This window comes from Chelonoidis abingdonii, chromosome 14 (assembly GCF_003597395.2).
Source record: "Chelonoidis abingdonii isolate Lonesome George chromosome 14, CheloAbing_2.0, whole genome shotgun sequence".
In the NCBI taxonomy this organism is placed as follows: Eukaryota; Metazoa; Chordata; order Testudines; family Testudinidae; genus Chelonoidis; species Chelonoidis abingdonii.
This window is the reverse complement of record NC_133782.1, coordinates 4,708,513-4,727,129: the sequence shown is the minus strand read 5'-3', so window position 1 is coordinate 4,727,129 and position 18,617 is coordinate 4,708,513. Positions and strand designations below refer to the sequence as shown.

The 18,617-nt window shown below is 48.3% G+C and overlaps 1 protein-coding gene across 4 annotated transcripts in view; it reads left to right on the top strand.

Annotated features, from left to right (window-relative positions):
- The window catches only part of ZNF512B (zinc finger protein 512B), a 63,989-nt gene that overhangs the window by 37,996 nt on the left and 7,376 nt on the right, over positions 1–18,617 (top strand). For 2 of the 4 annotated variants that reach the window (XM_032766366.2, XM_032766365.2), the window contains exons 11-16: positions 475–573; positions 1,794–1,964; positions 5,074–5,265; positions 11,602–11,703; positions 12,987–13,049; positions 18,097–18,195. In XM_032766366.2, coding sequence (XP_032622257.1) covers positions 475–573; positions 1,794–1,964; positions 5,074–5,265; positions 11,602–11,703; positions 12,987–13,049; positions 18,097–18,195 — 726 coding nt within the window. The remainder of the gene's footprint in view (positions 1–474; positions 574–1,793; positions 1,965–5,073; positions 5,266–11,601; positions 11,704–12,986; positions 13,050–18,096; positions 18,196–18,617) is intronic. The other 2 variants (XM_032766370.2, XM_032766368.2) reach the window with 1 other exon arrangement.

Here is an 18,617-nt window from a genome sequence, read left to right as displayed (position 1 = left end):
ATGCAAATGTGGGGTTTGCACAGGAACTTATCTGTGCGCACAAAAGCTGGCAGGCACAAACTTTTTGAGGCTGCTCTTAAAAATCTGGTCCTGTGTTTCTGGGAGGCCAGGGCAAGACATAACTGTATTTTCTGTATGTCCTGAATTTACCAATTCCGTATTGCCTTTTTGTTGTGAATCTGTCTCCTGTGGTCTATTGTAAAAGCAGATTTTTTCACTTTTGAGTTGCATATGGATTTTCAAATTAGCCGTTTGCATGCAAACACATGCTAACCTTATGGGCAAATTAAGCAAGCAGTTTCAAGGGCATTGAAACTATGGAGAATCCAGCCCATGATTTTTAACCGGAGACTCTCCTCTAAGAGTTCAGAGAGAGTAATTTCTTGTGAGGGCAAAGTTTGCAACAGCAGTCAGGGCACAGAGGACATGAGTGAATGGCTGACTCTGTCGCTTCTGTTACTTCCTTGTTTCCAGCCTGGTCCTGTGGAAACTGCTGGAGTTGGTGAACAGGAAGAGCGTGAAAGGCTGAGGAAAGTGCTAAAGCAGATGGGGAAACTGAAATGCCCCAACGAGGTATAAGAACAATTCCTACTTATCGTTCTGCAAAAGGATGAAAGGAATAAAGAACCCAGATACAGAGGCAGCCAGAGACGTCTCTGTGTCTGTGGGCGTTTTAAAATGAATTCGCTGCAGCTCAGTTCTCCCCGGGCGTGTGTGCAATCTGTCAGTTCCTGGCAGGAATGATCACGGAAACAGGGAGGTTGAGGAATATTCACAGAAGGGGAATTCCCAACTGGTAAACTCAAGTATCTGCCCTGAATCTCCTCCGGTCAGGGAACAGAGACATAACACGTGGGCCAGCATGTCCAATCGTATCTAACCCATCCAGTGGAAATGTTGAATACTCACGACCAACGAACTGCTCACAAGCAAGCTCTGGGGCAAGAATTATTCACTGAAGAACTTCAGTGAATAGCTGCAATTACATGTACAGTGTACATTGGGAACAAGAACGTTGGGAACAGGTAAAGGGGCAAAATAATTGGCTATGAAGGGTTTGCCAGGTTGGTCCCACATGCAGCAGTTCTCTCTGCCCCAAGATGTACACTTTTCACCCTGTCTGTCATACGTGATTCTGAGAATCCTCGCACCGGGTGCTGAAGTGCTGCAGGGGGCACAAGTCAAGCCCAGACTGGTCTCCTCCCTCTACTTCTTCATGTCTGAGGCTAAATGTAATTTTTTGAAGATGTTTTGGAACGAAGGTGTCCACTGGGCAGGCGCCTTTCCTTTGACCTGTGCGTGCTCTAAACAAGCGGAGAGCTCAGGTTGCCCTGAACCCAGGTCTCAGAATTGTGCCTTTGACGGGTTTGGTGGATGGTACAGAATCGTATGGGAGGTGGAGCATGCCAGCTGGCAGAGCTGCAGTCTTAGGGAAGTAAACTAGGAGAGATTCCCCAGAAAGTGAGGAATGTCTGCTCCATTTCCAGGGCAACAAGCAGAATGGGTTTGGGGCACAACATCCTTGCGCAAAATGAAGGACGTGATAAGACACCTCCCAGACTAGTTAGAGAGAGGTTGCGGGGAAGGTGCAGCTGCCTGTGGTTTGCAGCTCCCACAGGAGTTAATGGGGAAGTCCAGGGGCCATGCTGTGAAGGTGCAGAACAGCATGGTAGATGGTACTGATGTGTTCCTCCTTGAAATGTTGGAGTGATGGAGCTATGATCCTTTCAGCCTGTTTGCATGCATGTGCAGTGAATGCACCATCTAACCCTCTCTTGTTCCCATCTCCATAGGGGTGCACAGCCAACTTTTCCAGTCTGATGGGGTACCAGTACCACCAGAAACGGTGTGGGAAGCAGCCCTCTGAAGTGGAGAAGCCCATATTCACCTGCCCACATTGCAGGAAGAAGTATAAATCCAAGGCAGGACATGACTACCACATGCGGTCGGAGCACGCTTCTTCGGTGAGACTCGAGAGCAAGGCTGATTGTTAAAGCTTGTTCTCTGTTCACTTAAGCAGATAGTGCGGTAGGTGCAGCAAACCCCCAAAGCCCACGTTATGTTCATAGGGCAGCAGGAAACTCTCATTACAATGGGGCCAAACTGTCCCTAACTTCTTTAAACACTATCTTGGAGTTTTGAGACAGATGAGAAAAGTTCCAGAGTGGAACAACAAGAGTCAAATGAAGCTTCAGTTCTCTGCTGTTGTGTACACACATCTCACTGCCTATTTAAATGTTCAGTCAGACATGTAATTTGAACGTGAAACTATCCTCTGATCGGACATGAACCCACCCCATCACAAACCCGAAGAGAGTCCCCACTGGAGGCTATTCTTGTGAGTGCCTGCTGCTCAGTATGAGTAAGGCTGGTAGAACTGACTTCTGAGGGTCCATCTATCCTGGAGCTGGAGGTGTAACTTCTATCTTAGCTCAACATATACGTGCTATCGGTGAGCAAGCTAATGTGCTAAAAGTAGCAGTGTAGCAGCAGCGCGGGCTAGCTAGGGCCCCGGGCGGGATGGTACTCACCCAGCCGATCCCACCTCCTACACCAGTGTGTCTACATGGCAAGTTTTAGTGCGCTGGCTTGATGAGATCCACGTGAGCTAGAAATTACACCTGCAGCTCCAGTGTAGGCGTACACTAAGGCCTGCTCTACACTACGCGTTTAAATCGATTTAATGGCTGTTAAATCGATTTAACGCTGTACCCGTCCACACTTCAACGCCCTTTACATCGATATAAAGGGCTCTTTAAATCGATTTCTGTACCTCACACCCGACGAGAGGAGTAGCGCTAATTCGATATTAACAATTCGGAATTACAGTTAGTGGACGGAAATCGACGTATTGGCCTCCAGGCGGTATCCCAGAGTGCAAGACACTGACACCTCTGGACAGCAGTCTGAACTCGATGCAGACGGCAGCGTAAAACAGGAAAAAGCCCCGCGAACTTTAGAATTACATTTCCTGCTTGCCCAGCGTGGAGCTCTGATCAGCACGGTGGCGATGCAGTCTCAAATCCAAAAAGAGCTCCAGCATGGACCGACGGGAGATACTAGATCTGATCGCTGTATGGGGAGACAAATCTTGTATCAGAGCTCGTTACAGAACAACAAAGCCAAAGCGTTTGAAAAAAAATCTCCAGATACACAGCGCTGCTGACAAGCGTCAAGGAGCAGAGACTCAAATGGACGCTCATGGGGGGGGGGGTACTGAGGACTCCACTATCCCACAGTCCACAGCAGTCTCTGAAAGTATTGCATTCTTCGCTGAGCTCCCAATGTCTGTGCTAGCTTCAAACACAGTGTCTGCGTGTTCAGGGAACAGCTCCTCAGTTCTTTCCCCCCACCACGTGAAAGAAAGGGAAAGAAATCACATCCTTGACTATTTCAATGTCACCCTATGTGTACTGAATGCTGCTGGTACACGCGATGCTGCAGCAGTGAGAGCAGTATCGCTCTCTCCCCCTCCCGTGTAGAACGGTACATAGAATGACTGATATCCGTCGCGCCATCAGCCCGTGATGCTCCTGGCTGCCCAGGTGAGGCTGGCTGGGGGCGCCTGAGTAAAAGTGGGGAATGACTGAACCCAGTTACCCGTAGTGGTCCAGAACGGGCTGGTAACCGTCTTCATCATAGCAACTGGGGGCTGAACTTCATCAGCCCCCTCCTTTCCTGTGTAAAGAAGAAAGATTCTGTACTGCCTGGACTGTCATAGCCCCAGGAGGCTGCCTCCAAGTCTCTGTTTCTTTTTCCTGCATTCTTTATAACTTCATGACCAAATGGGGGAGGGGGACACTGCCACGGTTTAGCCCAGGAAGGTTGGGGGAGGGGGGAAGCAATGGGTGCGGTTGTTGAAGGGGCACCCCTGGAATACTGACACGGACAGCTGTGCTCTGATACACTGGTCCTCTAATACACTTGCCTCTTATTCTAGGCAGGACTGACTCTCTTTTTAGAACCATAAGGAGGGATTGACTCAGTCCCAAGTGAGTCAATCCCAATTTGTTTCGAAAAATTTTCAGCAGGGGCACTCATGATAGCAGCGGACAGTACAGAGAGGGAGAGATAACCTCATCTCATTGCCAGTTTACTCCGGCAGTAGACAGTACAGAAGACGACGTAACCGTCTCTGCTATCATTGCAAAAGCAAGTGAATGCTGCTGTGTAGCGCTGGAGTATCGCCTCTCTCTCCACGGCATCCAGTATTCATACGGGCCGGAAAAAAAAAAAGCTGAACGGGCTCCATGGTTGCCGTGCTATGGCATCTGCCAGGGCAATCCCAGGGAAAAAACGGCGCGAAAGATTGCAGCTGATGTGTTTCCGAGGAGGATGATGACGACATTTACCCAGAACCCCCCGCGACAATTAAGATTCAACCCAGAATTCCAAGGGCGGGGGGACTGCGGGGAATATGAGATAGCTGCGGAAGAGCTACCCACAATGCAACTTCAGAAATCGACGTTAGCCTCGGAGCATGGACGCACAACGCCGAATTACTGTGCCTAGTGTGGCCTCATGAAATCGAATTTATAATATCAGTTTTATAAAACCGATTTTAGCAAATTCGATTTTATCCCGTAGTGTAGACGTGGCCTAAGTCAGTGTTTCATATATTTTGTTGAACTCTACTGATGGGACAGTCACTCACTGCTGTAACTTGTTCAGACTGAGGCTTTACTATATGTGGGAACACAGCTAGGGTTAAAATACCATCTCACTCAAGAAGTTAGACTTCTAGCTCTGTTCAGAAGGAAGCTTCACTCCAGTTAGAGGGCCAGATTTGCAGCCTCCAGCCTCTAATTTTGCATGTTTGCGGAGAAGGCCTGGGAAAGTGCCCTTAGCGTTTTGCAAGCCCAAAACTTACCTGTGTGTGACAGTTTCTTTGCAACATGCAGTGCAATCAGTGGGGTGTGCAAAAGCTGGCGTACAAATACACAGGCCCTGAAAGCTTCCAAAGGCAAGAGCTGAACTTCCCTGCACCAGTGATAAGAAGACTTTCCTTTTGTCATAGGTCTTCCCTCTCACAGCTGCTAGCCATTCTCTTTCCTAATCCTTTCCGTATTTCAGCCTCCCAAAGAGCCAGAGGTGAAGCCAGAGGCCAGCCCAGTAGAAGATTTTGAGAGGACTCCTAGTGGTAGAATCCGGCGCACATCAGCCCAAGTAGCAGTCTTCCACCTGCAGGAGATAGCTGAGGACGAACTGGCCAAGGACTGGACCAAACGAAGGATGAAGGAGGACCTGGTACCTGAAACTAAGCGAGTAAGAACTCCTGATTTTTCCTGCCATTGCACTAGGTGTGAGTGGAGACACTGGGGTGCCACACACCTCTACATGCCAAGGAACCGGTCTAACAGCTGGGATGGATCATTTATCCCTTATTTAATAAAATAATAGTGCTGGTGTGTGGGCATCTGGGTGCAGACAGGTGCACATTCGCTGACCCTCATCTCACCCTCACCAGCTTCCATCCAAGGCAGGACACGTCTCCGCGCTTGGCTGAGAGGGAGTGGAACTGAAGGGAGCTTGACTGAGAGGGAGCGGGACTGGAGGGGGCTGGTGGGAGGGAGCGGGACTGGAGGGAGCTGGTGGGAGGGAGCGGGACTGGAGGGAGCTGGCGATTCAGGGTGTGTCTACATAGCACATGAAGCCCGGGCTCTGACTCAGATTTGAGCCCAAGCCCCTCTTCCATCCACACACACGTCAGTCTGGCTCAGATCAGCAAGTACTCAGGATCCAGGTGCTAGGACTCTGCCAGGGCGGTGGGTCAGAGCCCAAGTCCTGCTGTGACTCGAGTCCAAGCCCTGTCATTTTGCAGTGTGGAAAGAGGTCAAGCCACAGACCCCAGTCGGATGGTCTACGTAGTGCAATATGGACATGTTGGCACAGCAGCGAGACCCAGGTCCAGGAATTGCTAGCCCAGGTTTGGATTGAGGCTTTCCCAGAGTTTGGGGATCAGGAGCCTTGAGGGGGTTCATCACTGAGTCTGGGGGCCAGCTGTGCAATTCAGATCTGGATTTGAATTCTAAAGCTGTTGCATTGGGCCCTCTCCACGATATCTCCTGCCAGAGTCCCGCTCCTTCTTTGGTGGTTTTTTGTTTTGTATTTTGGGGTTGGGGAGCGTGTTTTACTTTATATACAGGGCCCTGGGCCTTTTACCAGGCTGCAGCTCTGTGAAATCCTTTCCCGATTGCTCTGAATTTCAGTCCCTGAGTGCTATGATTTCTAAAAGAAAGGTCATTCCCAGGAATGCGTGAACGCTGAGTCCTCCCCATAAAGAGGCGTAACATCTTCTCCCATGTTCTTAGCCAAAACACTGATGTCAGCCTCTTGTGGGAAAGTCATTTCTAGTTAATACTTTGTCTAAAAAATATGATTAAAGGGCCTTAATCCAGATTCTGGGCTCCAGAGAAGGGTCCTTGATCTCAAGAAATCTGACTGCAAACTGACATATCCAGGGGGTTGTCATGGGCAAATCGCTCCTTGACTTTTAGGTAGGGTCGATATCACAAAGATGAATTTTTTTCTCAGAAAGCCTTGAGTGTGTTGCAAATAGGGCCTCGTTGCCTTGACAACTCATCTTTTCAAAAAGTAAATTCATTATACGCCCTATTCACTGGCAAAATAAACAGCCACAGAAGAGGCAGGAGGGTCTTCGCTGGGCTGCCGATAGGAGTTTTGCTGACTTTAAAATACACTGCTAGGCTCTGCATTGCTTTTTTTTTTTTTTTTTCCTTTCCGGAATTTCCCTTTTCCCCACCAAACTGGCTTGCTTCACTCAGCCCTGGCCTAAACTTGTCAGCCAGGAGGCTGAAGAAATCCATCTCCTAACTGACATAGCTGTGCTGCCAAAAGCCCTAGGGTAGGCACAGTCATACCAGCGAAAAAAAAAGTCCTTTTGCTCGTGTAGCTTATTTTGTTTGGGGAAGTGGTCTGAGCTGTACTGGGGGTAAACTGCATCTCCACTGGGGAAGGGCTGCGGTGAAGCTACACCAGTAAATCCTCCCTAGTGTAGACAAGGCTGCCATTTTCAAGTGTTATAAGGGAATTAGGTGCTCCCCAATTTTGGGTGCCTAAGGCCTTATGCCCTGTTGTAAAGGCCAGAGCCAGATACTTGCCATCTACTTTAGAAAGAGCCCCCCTGGGTCCCTGGCCCCTCAGAATTCCCAATCTATTAGCCACCACTTCCACAGCATTTGGAGGGAAAATGCTCATGAAAAAGGCAACGTCTCCCATCTCTCCCCCTTTCAGGGCACCTTTGATAGTCCTGAGAACAAAGTTTAGATCCTGGGAGTAGTTTGGTATGTCACAATTGCAAAATAACTCACTGCAACCTTTTTATCCTTTAGAGCAGGGGTCGGCGACCTTTCAGAAGTGGTGTGCCAAGTCTTCATTTATTCACTCTAATTTAAGGTTTCGCGTGCTAGTCATACATTTTAATGTTTTTAGAAGGTCTCTTTCTATAAGTCTATAATATATAACTAAACTATTGTTGTATGTAAAGTAAATAAGGTTTTTAAAATGTTTAAGAAGCTTCATTTAAAATTAAATTAAAATTCAGAGCCCCCTGGACCGGTGGCCAAGACCCGGGCAGTGTGAGTGCCACTGAAAATCAGCTCGCGTGCCGCCTTTGGCGTGCGTGCCATAGGCTGCCTGCCTCTGCCTTAGAGGAACAATTCAGTTCTGTCAATTCCCCCAGCTGACAATTTGTTCGCTTCGAGCCCAAGTGGAAAGTTTCTTAAATGGATGTACCCCCTTTTACATTCATAACCCAAGTCTACTGCTTGCTCAGTGTGTGTTACATTCCCGTCTATTGATGGCCCCCCACAGAAGATGACAAACTTCTACAACAACAGCTGATTGAAGTTCTCCTGTAGCTTAAGTAGTAGTGGGCTGCTAGAGAGCTGAGAACCTAAATTCAGATCCTGCAGATGGGGCTTGTTATAATGACTCTGAGACAACTTAACAAGCTCCTCGTAACCCAGGCTGTAGGGCACTAGAGAAAAACAATTCCTCCAAAATTATTGCACTTCAGCAATGTTTCTTTCTGCGCTAAGCAAATCCACGTTTCTAAATATCGATTAGAGCCTTGTTTTCTTGCCCATAACCTTTATATGACTCTGGTTAAACGGAAATGTGTGACGTGTTCCACACTAGGTGGCTGCTGGATATGTCATGCTTTGAAGGGCACGTTCTGGGAAAGGCCCAGGAAGACACTGTGCAAATTTCTCCATGAACCTCCTCTGGCATTACTGGGGCGTAGTGAATCTAACATATCCAGGACGGGGCATCACTCAGATATCAGATTTGGTTCACACCCGCTCCAGGCTCTGGAGTGATGTGTGCCCATATCTCAGTGCTTTGAAGGAAAGAAATTATGCAGTGCTGTCTCTCTGGAACTCAAGGAACAAACTTCGAAGAGGCAAGGTGACAGAAGATCTGTTTCATGGTTTGGTGCCCTCCCTCTGTGGACCAGTCTTATCTGGAGAAGCAGTTCTCTGTGCAGCAAGCCCAGAGCGACTCCCCTGTCCTAGATTTAATGTGCCTTATCTCAGGCAGGGACTCTGTTGTCCTACGCCTGTTCTTCTCCAGTCTCTGCTGTGGTCTTTTGGGAGATAAACTGTGATTTGATTTTGTGGTTTTGCTAGATGCGCCTGCAAATTAATGGCTGAGTGCTATGGCCTGTTCTGGTGAGCGTTCTGTGGCTGCATCAATGTCTTGATTAATTAGTTACTATAAAGATTGTGGCTTTCAGGACGGGGTGGGTGGCCTACCAAGGGGTGCCCATTTTGGTTGGACATATTTCTGGAGGTTTCATCCCATCACATAATCGTTAATTAAAGCATAATCTTGAATTCCTGGAGACTTCTAGCCAATCCTGGAGGGTTGGCAACTCTAGGCCTAGCTTTCAGTGAATAAGCCCTGGAAGCGGAGGCTCAAATCCAAGCTGAGATCACATGTGCAATGAATTGGTTGGTCTTGCCTTAGCCTCTTGTGAGCATCTATCCACACCACTGTCCCATTGGCAATCTCTTTGGAGGACTGAGGGGTGATGTTTTCGCATCGATCGAGGCTGAAATGTGCTAGCAAAGCTGCTAGCCTAAAGGAGGAAACACACCTCAGTGCATCCACCAATAGGCAGCCACCGAGTTCCAGTTCTGGCCTTTGGCTGAATGAAGAACTATGACAAGTTTAGACCTGGGCTCAGGCTGTGAAATCCACACTGGGATCTAGATTTCCAACACCTCCAAAATCAGGCCGGGTTAGATATGGACATTTGTCTTGGTCTATTTTAAAGCAAGGGAGCAAAATTCAAATCTGGGTTTGGATTTTCCAACAAACCCCAGGTGGGGGCAGGAATGAGTTTAGGATGCAAGATGCTGGTTCCAGCCCATCTCAAAAAACAGGGTTCTGTGCTTTGCACAAAAGCTAATTAATTAAGGATCTGGGCGCTGAGACTCCCAAACTCATTACACCTGTAACCCAACTAGCTTTGAACCTACATCTGCAAAGGCGAATTGCCTGGTAACTGTATCTCCCCTTCCTCCCCGAGTTTTTGCTCTACAGAGACAGCATGTGATCAGAGAACAGTGTCTTGTGCTAAGAACCTCTCTGTCTCATAAAGCCTGCCTGATTTGCAGTTTGCTGGCTTGGGCAGCAAGTGTGGTTTTGATTTGTTATGGTGTATTTTAGGGAAGGGGAGCTGTCTAGAGGGAGAGGATTGAAATATGAAAGCTAATTAAATACAACTGTCAGTCAAAAAGCCTTCCCACCCCACTCTATCCCCCCACCCCCAGCTATTCTCCTGAAGTGATGATTGGGCCCTAGCCAAATACAGTTGTAGCTGTTTAATGATTTGGCCATGAAGATTTTTATTTACAGGCCATTTGAGAAAATAAATGGAAAAAATAAAATATTCCATGCCTGAGGCTCCTTCTTAATAGAGACATAAAGATGATGCTGACATCTCTGGAACTGCAGTGCTCTGGGGAAACATGATCTTTGCAAGTTATTGTGACACTGATTTCTCTCTGGAGCTGGGAAGCTGGAGTGACTAGAGATGTTGGAATCTCAGCGTCCCTTGTGAGGCTGCGGGGTCGGGCAGCTGCTGGCTCCGTATCCAGTTGCTATTAGTGTTCATTTGTGTTATCTATTGATTTTTTTTTTTTTAAGTTTTAGTTAAAGGGCATGGGACCTTTGCTGCCCAGCTGTGGGTTTCAGGGACAGTGGACAATGCTTTGTGTGCTCCTCCCCACTCAAGTATGACATGCCCACACAGCTCCAAGCAAGGACTCCTGTCAGGAATCTGTTGGCTCCATCTAGCCTCCAGTTATGGCACCCCATTTCTCCTGGACAGAGTTGAGCGCATGAAGGTTGTTCAATGGTCTGTTCTGAGATGTGGCTCTTTCATTTTTCAGTGACATTTGATTGGCAATGAAAGGCCTGTGTTTGAGGACAGACCTCTGGGCGATTAAAGTCATCTGAACTTGGTGGGACACTGGCATCCACTTGAATTCCTTTGGGGAACCCTCTCCAAACAAATCCGGTTCTTATGCAAGCGCAGTTAATTTATGCATTATCACTTATGAGCACAGTTGGTAAAATTCACACATACAAAATCCATCAATCTAAATTTTCAGAAAAGTGTCTGCAGTTCCACACACAAAAATGCATGCACAAATGCAACAGCAGTAGCTGCATCTGCAGCTAGCCAGTTAGTTAGACTATGTAAATGACCATTTATGCATGCAATTACCACAACACAGCCTGCAAAGCAAGCATGTAGTTGCACATACATTTTCCTGAAAACTTAAGCCAACAGATGCACATGCAAGAGTACAGCACAGAAATTGTCCATGGACATGATTCGTGTGTCCAGTGCTGCGCATGCAGAAATGGAGTCCACTGTGAGGTTCATTTGAAGGTCTGGTCCCTTACACTAAGCCCCAAAGTTACTAACAAAGCTGTAATTAAAATGAGAATAAGAGGCCACTTGGAATGCGGGAACTTGGAATGAGAGGCCAAGCCAAAAAAGAGAACAGAGTCTTTCATTGTTTAATGGAATAGTCCTGTTAATCAGTGGATGGAAGCCATATAGGCTGTTGAAAGTTAGACATCACCCCCTCTGCCAGCAATAGAGTGTTGTTTGTTAATTGGTTAGGAAGTGCAGCAATGCTGTAGGGGCATCTTTAGCACAAAATAATGGAAATGTTGGGCCCAGTACTGCCCCCACTGAAGTCAGTGGGAGCCCAGACTCCAGGACAGCTATGTTTCTGTCTTTGGAAAACAGCTGCTTCAAATAGTACTCGCTGGCACCAGTTATAGTGTAGACAGTTCTCCCACGCTACTCTGTCATATACCTTAACCAGCCTCGCTTTCATTCCCAGTCCTGGCCACTCCAGAGCAGAGACTGGCTCTCACGCTGGGTTGCATTCAGTATGTTCCATGGTGAGGATGACGAAGTTATGAAGGACTTGGGTGAAACCTCCAAACTCATTGTTCAGCCCTGATTCATCTCTTGGGGTGGGGGGGAACCCATTCAAAGGCCCAGAAGGCTGGTGCATGCAGCTCTGCTAATAATGTTGTATTATTTGACAGCTAAATTACACCCGGCCGGGGCTTCCAAAGTTAAATCCGAGGCTCTTGGAAACCTGGAAAAATGAAGTGAAGGAGAAAGGACACATCAACTGTCCCAATAACGTAAGGAGGTTCTCTGTACACAGGGTGTGTGGGTGTGATTTTTCGAAAGAAAACACAAGGCTGGAATGTTCAGTAGAAAGAGGGAATTCTCAATGGGAAAACCCCTGAACTGAACACTGAGATGCTTGCTCAGATTTTTATTCAGTCCGTACTTAGGTAACACTCCCAGGGAAGTTAATGGAGCATGGCCTGAGTAAAGACTTCAGGATTTGGCCCATTCATATGACTATTTGAAGCATGTCCGATCACTGTGCACTCCTGGGGACCTCATTATAATACTGATGGACATAATTACCAGCAAGAGGGTAGAGAGTGGAACGGGGAATCCGGGGCTCATTGTTCTAAAGGGAGAACTCTGCTTGTTGAGCAAAAACAGCGGCGCAGAGGGACCTTCGTGAAGACTGCCGGCTCTGGTTTATGGGAGCTGCTTTTTGAAGTCATGGGGGGTTTTGCCTAAATAAAGACTGGCAGGTTTTGATCCAGGGAGTCTCTTTTTGTATAGGACCCACATTTCCCTAAACTGTCCCTTATTAAAGCATGTCAGGGTCTGATTTTTATTCTATTAGATAGATGTGACTATAGTAACTGATTGTGCAACTCAAGTAACTGAGTGTGCAAAGAGTGAAGATTAGCTGTTTGCATGCAAAAATACCCAATTGTGCATGCACAGCTGCAGTAATTTCCCCTGTGAATTAGGTGCGTGCATTTTGGGTGTGCACTTCTGCATCTACCTGCTTCTGAAACTCAGGCTTTGCCTGTCTTTCCTCTGGATGTGAACTGCCCCCATCTCACTGGGCCATTGATTTATAATTCGAAACGAAGCCTTGCTAATGGGAATTTTAAAACCAGGATGTTAGCAGGGTGAGACATGTTAGCTAATTAATGTCATATACGTGCACTTTGAAAAGACGCTGCTCAGAAACTTGTTATGCTACTGCCTGGGTAATTAGCCTCTCTGCCTGGATCTTCTACTGAGGCTTTAAGAAGCTGGGAGCTCAGCAGGGCCTCCTAACCGCTCAAAAATGTACATTTTTCACAGAGACATTTAGGGATACATTTTTCAGCCCTGGTGCAGAGGAACGTACCCACATGACTCCCATTAGCACTAATAGGAAACGTGTGGCTCGATCCCTGTGCATCACACAGAAAATTAACCTCATGCTGATTATCCAGGGCTGGCAATCAAAGACAGCCTCCTGGATACGGTGGGCTGCAGTCCATGAAATATAGAAAGACAGGAAGCAAGTTGCTAGACCTCTCTGCCTCTTTGTTTCTTTCTGCAGAGCTGTGAAGCCATCTACTCCAGCGTTTCTGGCCTGAAAGCCCACCTGACTAACTGCAACAAGGTAAATTTGTCTGAAAATGGGTCTAGGCTTTCTGCCATTCTGCCACCATCACTGTTCAGGGTGGGTGGTCTTCTCTCTCATTCTTCTCCCACTCAGGGGGAAATGGGCCAGATGCCACAGACAGAAAGTATTTCAGAGGGTTTTTAAAAAACTATTTATTGCATTAGGTCCTTGGGAAAGGTTGATGCCACTGGGAACCCGAACACTCTGCTCAGCTCCCACGCAGGCTGTGCAAATGGAAACTTTCCAAGGCCCTCAAGCCACCTCTAGGGGTGAGGGGAGGTGTGCCTGCCTCATGCTGACTGAAATCAGAGGCCTTGGTTGCCAGGTAGAGCCAGCTGGGTGAAAGTCATCCTGTGCAGTGGTCCAGCTGGAGGCCAGGCACTCCCTGAACCCCAGACAGGCCCACGGTCCTGGTACAAGATCAGTGCAGAGGGAATACAAATTCCTGTATTGTCACCTGCCATCTGTGAGCTGGATACTACGTCATCATCATCATGGCACGTCCCAAAGGGGCATGGCCTCCTTGGAGATTGAGCGCCACCCAGCTCAATCTCTGGCAAGGGACTTAAGGCGGTCGGGTTGTATATTCAGTTTGTGTCCATCACTGGCAATCTTGTCATGCCCTCAAAACTTTGGACGCCCATGTGATCACTGGTGGCGTAGCAGCATCCCTTGGTGCGTGCGCCTTGGAATGGGTTGGTTTTCCATGTTAATAATACGCCCATACCAGGCGAGCTGCCAAAACCAAGCCAGTGCTGATGGAGGCAGTTGCTGAGTTCGCCTTTCTGATCTTGTCCTGCCACTTGATATGAAGCAGCTGACAAAGTGGACGAGAACTGAAAACATCCATCTGGTGTTCTTAAGCTTCCCTCCGCACCCACGTTTCACTTCGCTGCACCTGAGCTGTTGTCACTGTGTTCTGTAGAGTGGCGACTGGGTGGCAAACGGGATGTCACAACGCCCCCGCGGAGGCTGCCAAAGGACCTGAAACCCGGCAGCAGCTGGTGCTGGAAGCACAGACGCATCTTTTGAGCATCTTCCAGCACCGCCTTCGAGGCTGCTCAAGTGTTTGACAGCTGCCACCAGCTCGATACACCGTCCGCACAGGTTAATACTGAGCGGGTTGCAGTCTGGAACTGGACGCTGCTTGATGGGAGTGGCCTGGCACTTCTCTGGCTTAATCACCACACCAGCGTGTGTTGCTTCATGCCCAATTAGACCGGCCCTCAGCTGCAGCGATTCACCAAACTGAGCCAACAAGACAATGTCGTTGGCGTATTGAAGATCTCAAAGCAGAACAGGGTTCAGTTCAGTGACAGCTGCCATCACAAGCTTATCCATCAGACAGTGGCGATGCCAGACAGCCGTGGTGACAGAACACAGCCCTGCCACATGCCTATGGAGATGGGAAACCCTGCTGTGTATCGATCCTAATACAGCGTACGCTCACTGCTGTCCGCCATGCCCCCTTATTCAGGCAGGTATGGACCCCACCTCATGGTCAGCAAGGAGTAGAGAGACACACCTTAACATGCTGTCTAGCTTGTCAAGCACGGGGCTTAAGTGCCTCTGGCATCCTTGCTTAGGCTCCTCCTTAGACAGAGTGATTCTCATCCTAACCGTCTAGCTGGGTTCTGATGCTTAACACACAGTACAGTAAGTACAAAATAACCCGTCATTCAGTGCCAAAGAGGAAGGTGCTAAGGGAATTAGACACCTAATGTCTATTGACTTGGGCACCTAACTCCACTAATCCACTTCAGAAATCCCAGCCTATAGAAATACCATGTGTCACATAAAGTGTCCAACCAAGGGCAAGGAAATGGCCACATAGTCACATTATCTATCTAGGTAAGTCCGTGACCTCCACTGTAGTGGAGTGTGAGGGCTGTTACACCTGATAGATACAGCAGTAGTGCTTCCAGTTTAAATTAACTCCAGGAACGCTGGCCCACCGCAGGAGAGGGCGACTCACTGCAGACCCATTGAATTGGAACCAAGAAAGAACTTGTCAAACTTTTATCTCCTGAAATCCTTCCAGCTCTAAATCACATTGAATGTAGTAGATTCCAGAAGGCAACTCTTCATTTCCTATGGGCCAAATTCATACCTGCTGATAGGGTGACCAGATGTCCCTATTTTATAGGGAGAGTCCCAATTTTGGGGTCTTACATGGGCTCCTATTAGCCCCTGTTCCAATTTTTCACATTTGCTGTCTGGTCACCCTACCTGCGGATTATTGAAAATGTTCACAGCCCTCTCCCCACTACCTTTAACTAGAACACTAATGAGAGAATTTAGAAAATCATATGCAGAAATCCTGCACAAAAAGCAGAGTTTTCACAAAATGGAGGAGATTGTACCTGTTGTTTTGATGGATTGCAAAATTAACCTGCTTGCCAGAACAAGAGGCCCCTTCACAGCAAAGCCAAGAGACTCCAGACCATGCAGGCCTGCATTTGCAAAAAATATGCAGGCAGCTGCACCCTTAATTGTAGATGGAATTACCATGGTGGTGCACAGGGGACAAATGCACAAATGATCCCTTACATCCCTAACTGGTCACTTGAGTGCACAGCTGTGGTAACTGCACTCACAAATCAGCCGAACAACCGCCCATGTATTTTCTAAATGCACAAATTCATGTACCTTATTCTGCAACATGTAGAGCAGGGATCGGCAACCTTTGGCAGGCGGCTCGCCAGAATAAGCACCCTGGCGGGCCGGGCTGGTTTGTTTACCTGCCGCATCCGCAGGTTCGGCCGATCGTGACTCCCACTGGCCGCGGTTCACTGCTCCAGAACAATGGGGGCTGCAGGAAGCGGCTGCCAGCACATCCCTCGGCTCACATCGCTTCTGCAGCCCCCATTGGCCTGGAGCGGCGAACCACAGCCAGTGGGAGCTGCAATTGGCCGAACCTGTGGATGCGGCAGGTAAACAAACCCTGGTGAGCCATGTGCCAAAGGTTGCCGATCCTTGATGTAATCTGTGCTAGCAGCAATCTACAGGGCTTGCCTCTAGCATCCAGAGTACAGATCAAATCACGTCATCCTGACTCAGGAGCGACCCCTGCTCTCCAGATTGTGCAAGGAAGGACATAGACTCAGTGCAGTCCCGTGGCATGGGGAGAGCATGGGGAATTCCCGTGCAAGCAGTCTGCAGGTGTCCTCTACCACTGTGTGGAGATGTAGTTTGGGAGTCCAATGTGGGACAGGCAGGGTAGGGGACATGTGGCTCCCACACACAGACTAGTAGCCATCGGACAGCTTTGGAGGTGAGTTGGAGGATACAATGGAGGAACTTTGTTGGAGGATATTATGCCCCATGGCTGCTGTAGAACTCATAACACACAAGTTAACACTAGTGTGAGGAACAGGGCCTCAGCTCTTACTCTAGCATTGACTTCAGGGGGAGTTTTGCTGGAAAAAAGACGGCAGGATTTAAACCTACAATAATCCTCTCTACTAGTCAGTGGGGTGGGTAGCGGGGGTGTCTGGCAGACACCGTCCAGTAATTCTTAGGGGACCTAAGGCTCTGGACTGAATTATATTTTTCATGAAATCCCAGTGGAGTGTTTAGAATATATTTATCGATCATTAAGAAGGGTCAAACTGACGCAGAATCATTGCACTGCGGTCGGTATGGATCAATGATCTGTGATTTGGCATGATCATTTCTGGATTATGTGTGAAGTGGGAGTATGGGCTGGCCCGGCCTGCCTGTATGCAGACACAGCTAGAAAATGAAAGACCTGTGTGCCATAAAATTTACAACATGAACCCAATTATGAAGAAATTCCCACAGAGCCCATACATCGCCCAGAGGGCCTAATATGTAATTCCCTGGTCAATAAAGAACGCATTATCCCCTCTGTGCCAGCGGACGGAGGCAGACTCAAAAAATCATTCATTTTCACAAGGACTCTAATAATGAAAATCCAGCAATTTAATGGCCTGTTCAAGAGTATAAAGGCAAAATTAGGAAAGACCGATTGATCATAAATTAGAAGTTTCACTCCCAGCAGGTGTTCTTAACGATCACTGAATTTGCTGACAGTAAAGAAATTGTGTAGCTAGCGATATTAAATGGGGAAAAAAAAGTCTGTTAATGTAACATTACAGTCCAGATTTTAAATGCACAAACACCAGGAAATTCCCATTTTCACTTCCACAGAAACCATCATTCATTCTCCTTGGGGTGCATATGTGGTGTTTTGTATTATTGTAGGAGGGGTTACTTTTATGTGTTGATACACAGGTACAATTACAGTTTCCATGGGAACGGCAGCTTTGAATTTCCTGGCTTTCAGGCAATTAAAATCCACACCGTTGTGGAGGAAAACATGCCTCTCTGTTTGTGTGTGGAAGCTCCTCACGCTCCTTTGCTTCCCCAGGGAATAAGTCTTGTGCATCATGTTCCCTGATGTTTTTCATGGGTGTTCTAGGGAGTAGGCCCAGGTTTTCAGGTACATGTTTGCATCTGAGCACCTGCTTTGCACATGTTGTGTGGGTAATTGCATGCACAGGTGTCTAACTGAGCATGGTAATGTTTGCAGCTTTACCATGGTTGCAGTAATTGCCCACACAAGTCAGATATGCGACTGTGCATGCATCTACACACACGCCCAAAATTTGTCCTCCATTTGTATCAAAGGAAGCTTCTCTTCCTTTTGGATCCTTCTGAGGAGAAGGAGCCCCCTCACTGTAACAGATAAGGGACCGGATTACATGGTAAATTCGTGGCCTACAGCTTCAGGGGCACTGGCGTGTCCACATAACCATGGATGCAGTATTTTAGGAATACATCTAGTCATTTACCTTGAAGACAAAGTCTTTGAGCTCTGGATGTTGAGGGGGCATTTATGGCCTTCAAGTGGCCCTGGACCCATCATCATGGGCCCAAGCAACAGGCCATTTTCTGCAGACAATCCCTAGAGATTTCCAAGAGGCTTCTGGGTAGTGAGGAGAGAGGGAGGCTGTGTTCTCTCCTGCAGCACACGTTTGAACCTACTTTGGAATACAGGAGGATGTTCTCTGCCTTTCAGGGAGACCACTCTGTTGGGAAGTACCGGTGCCTTCTCTGCCAGAAGGAGTTTAGCTCAGAAAGTGGAGTCAAGTACCATATCCTCAAGACTCACTCAGAGGTAAGGAAGTGGGCAAGGTGCAATGGGGCTCCAGGGCATGGTTGAGGCTGTTTCCTGCTAAGGTTCATCTGTGTCTACTAAAAGCTCCCATTGGAGCTAGCAGTGTTTAGGTCAGAAGTGGGCCACATCTGGCCCGCGGGACTGTCCTGCCCAGCCCCTGAGCTCCCAGCCGGGGATGCCAGCCCCTGTCCCCTCCCCCACAGCCTCACCTCACCGCACCACCAGCACTCTGGCCCACCGCTCCTGCCGGGCAGCGTGGGCGGCGGGGCTGGCTACGGCAGGGCTGCGAGCTTCGGCTGCTCTGAGCAACGTGGTAAGGGGGCGGGGGGTTGGATAAGGGGCAAGGGGTTCCCGGGGGCAGTCAGGGCACAGGGAGCAGGGGGCAGTTGGATGGGGTGGAGGTTCTGGGGGGGGCAGTCAGG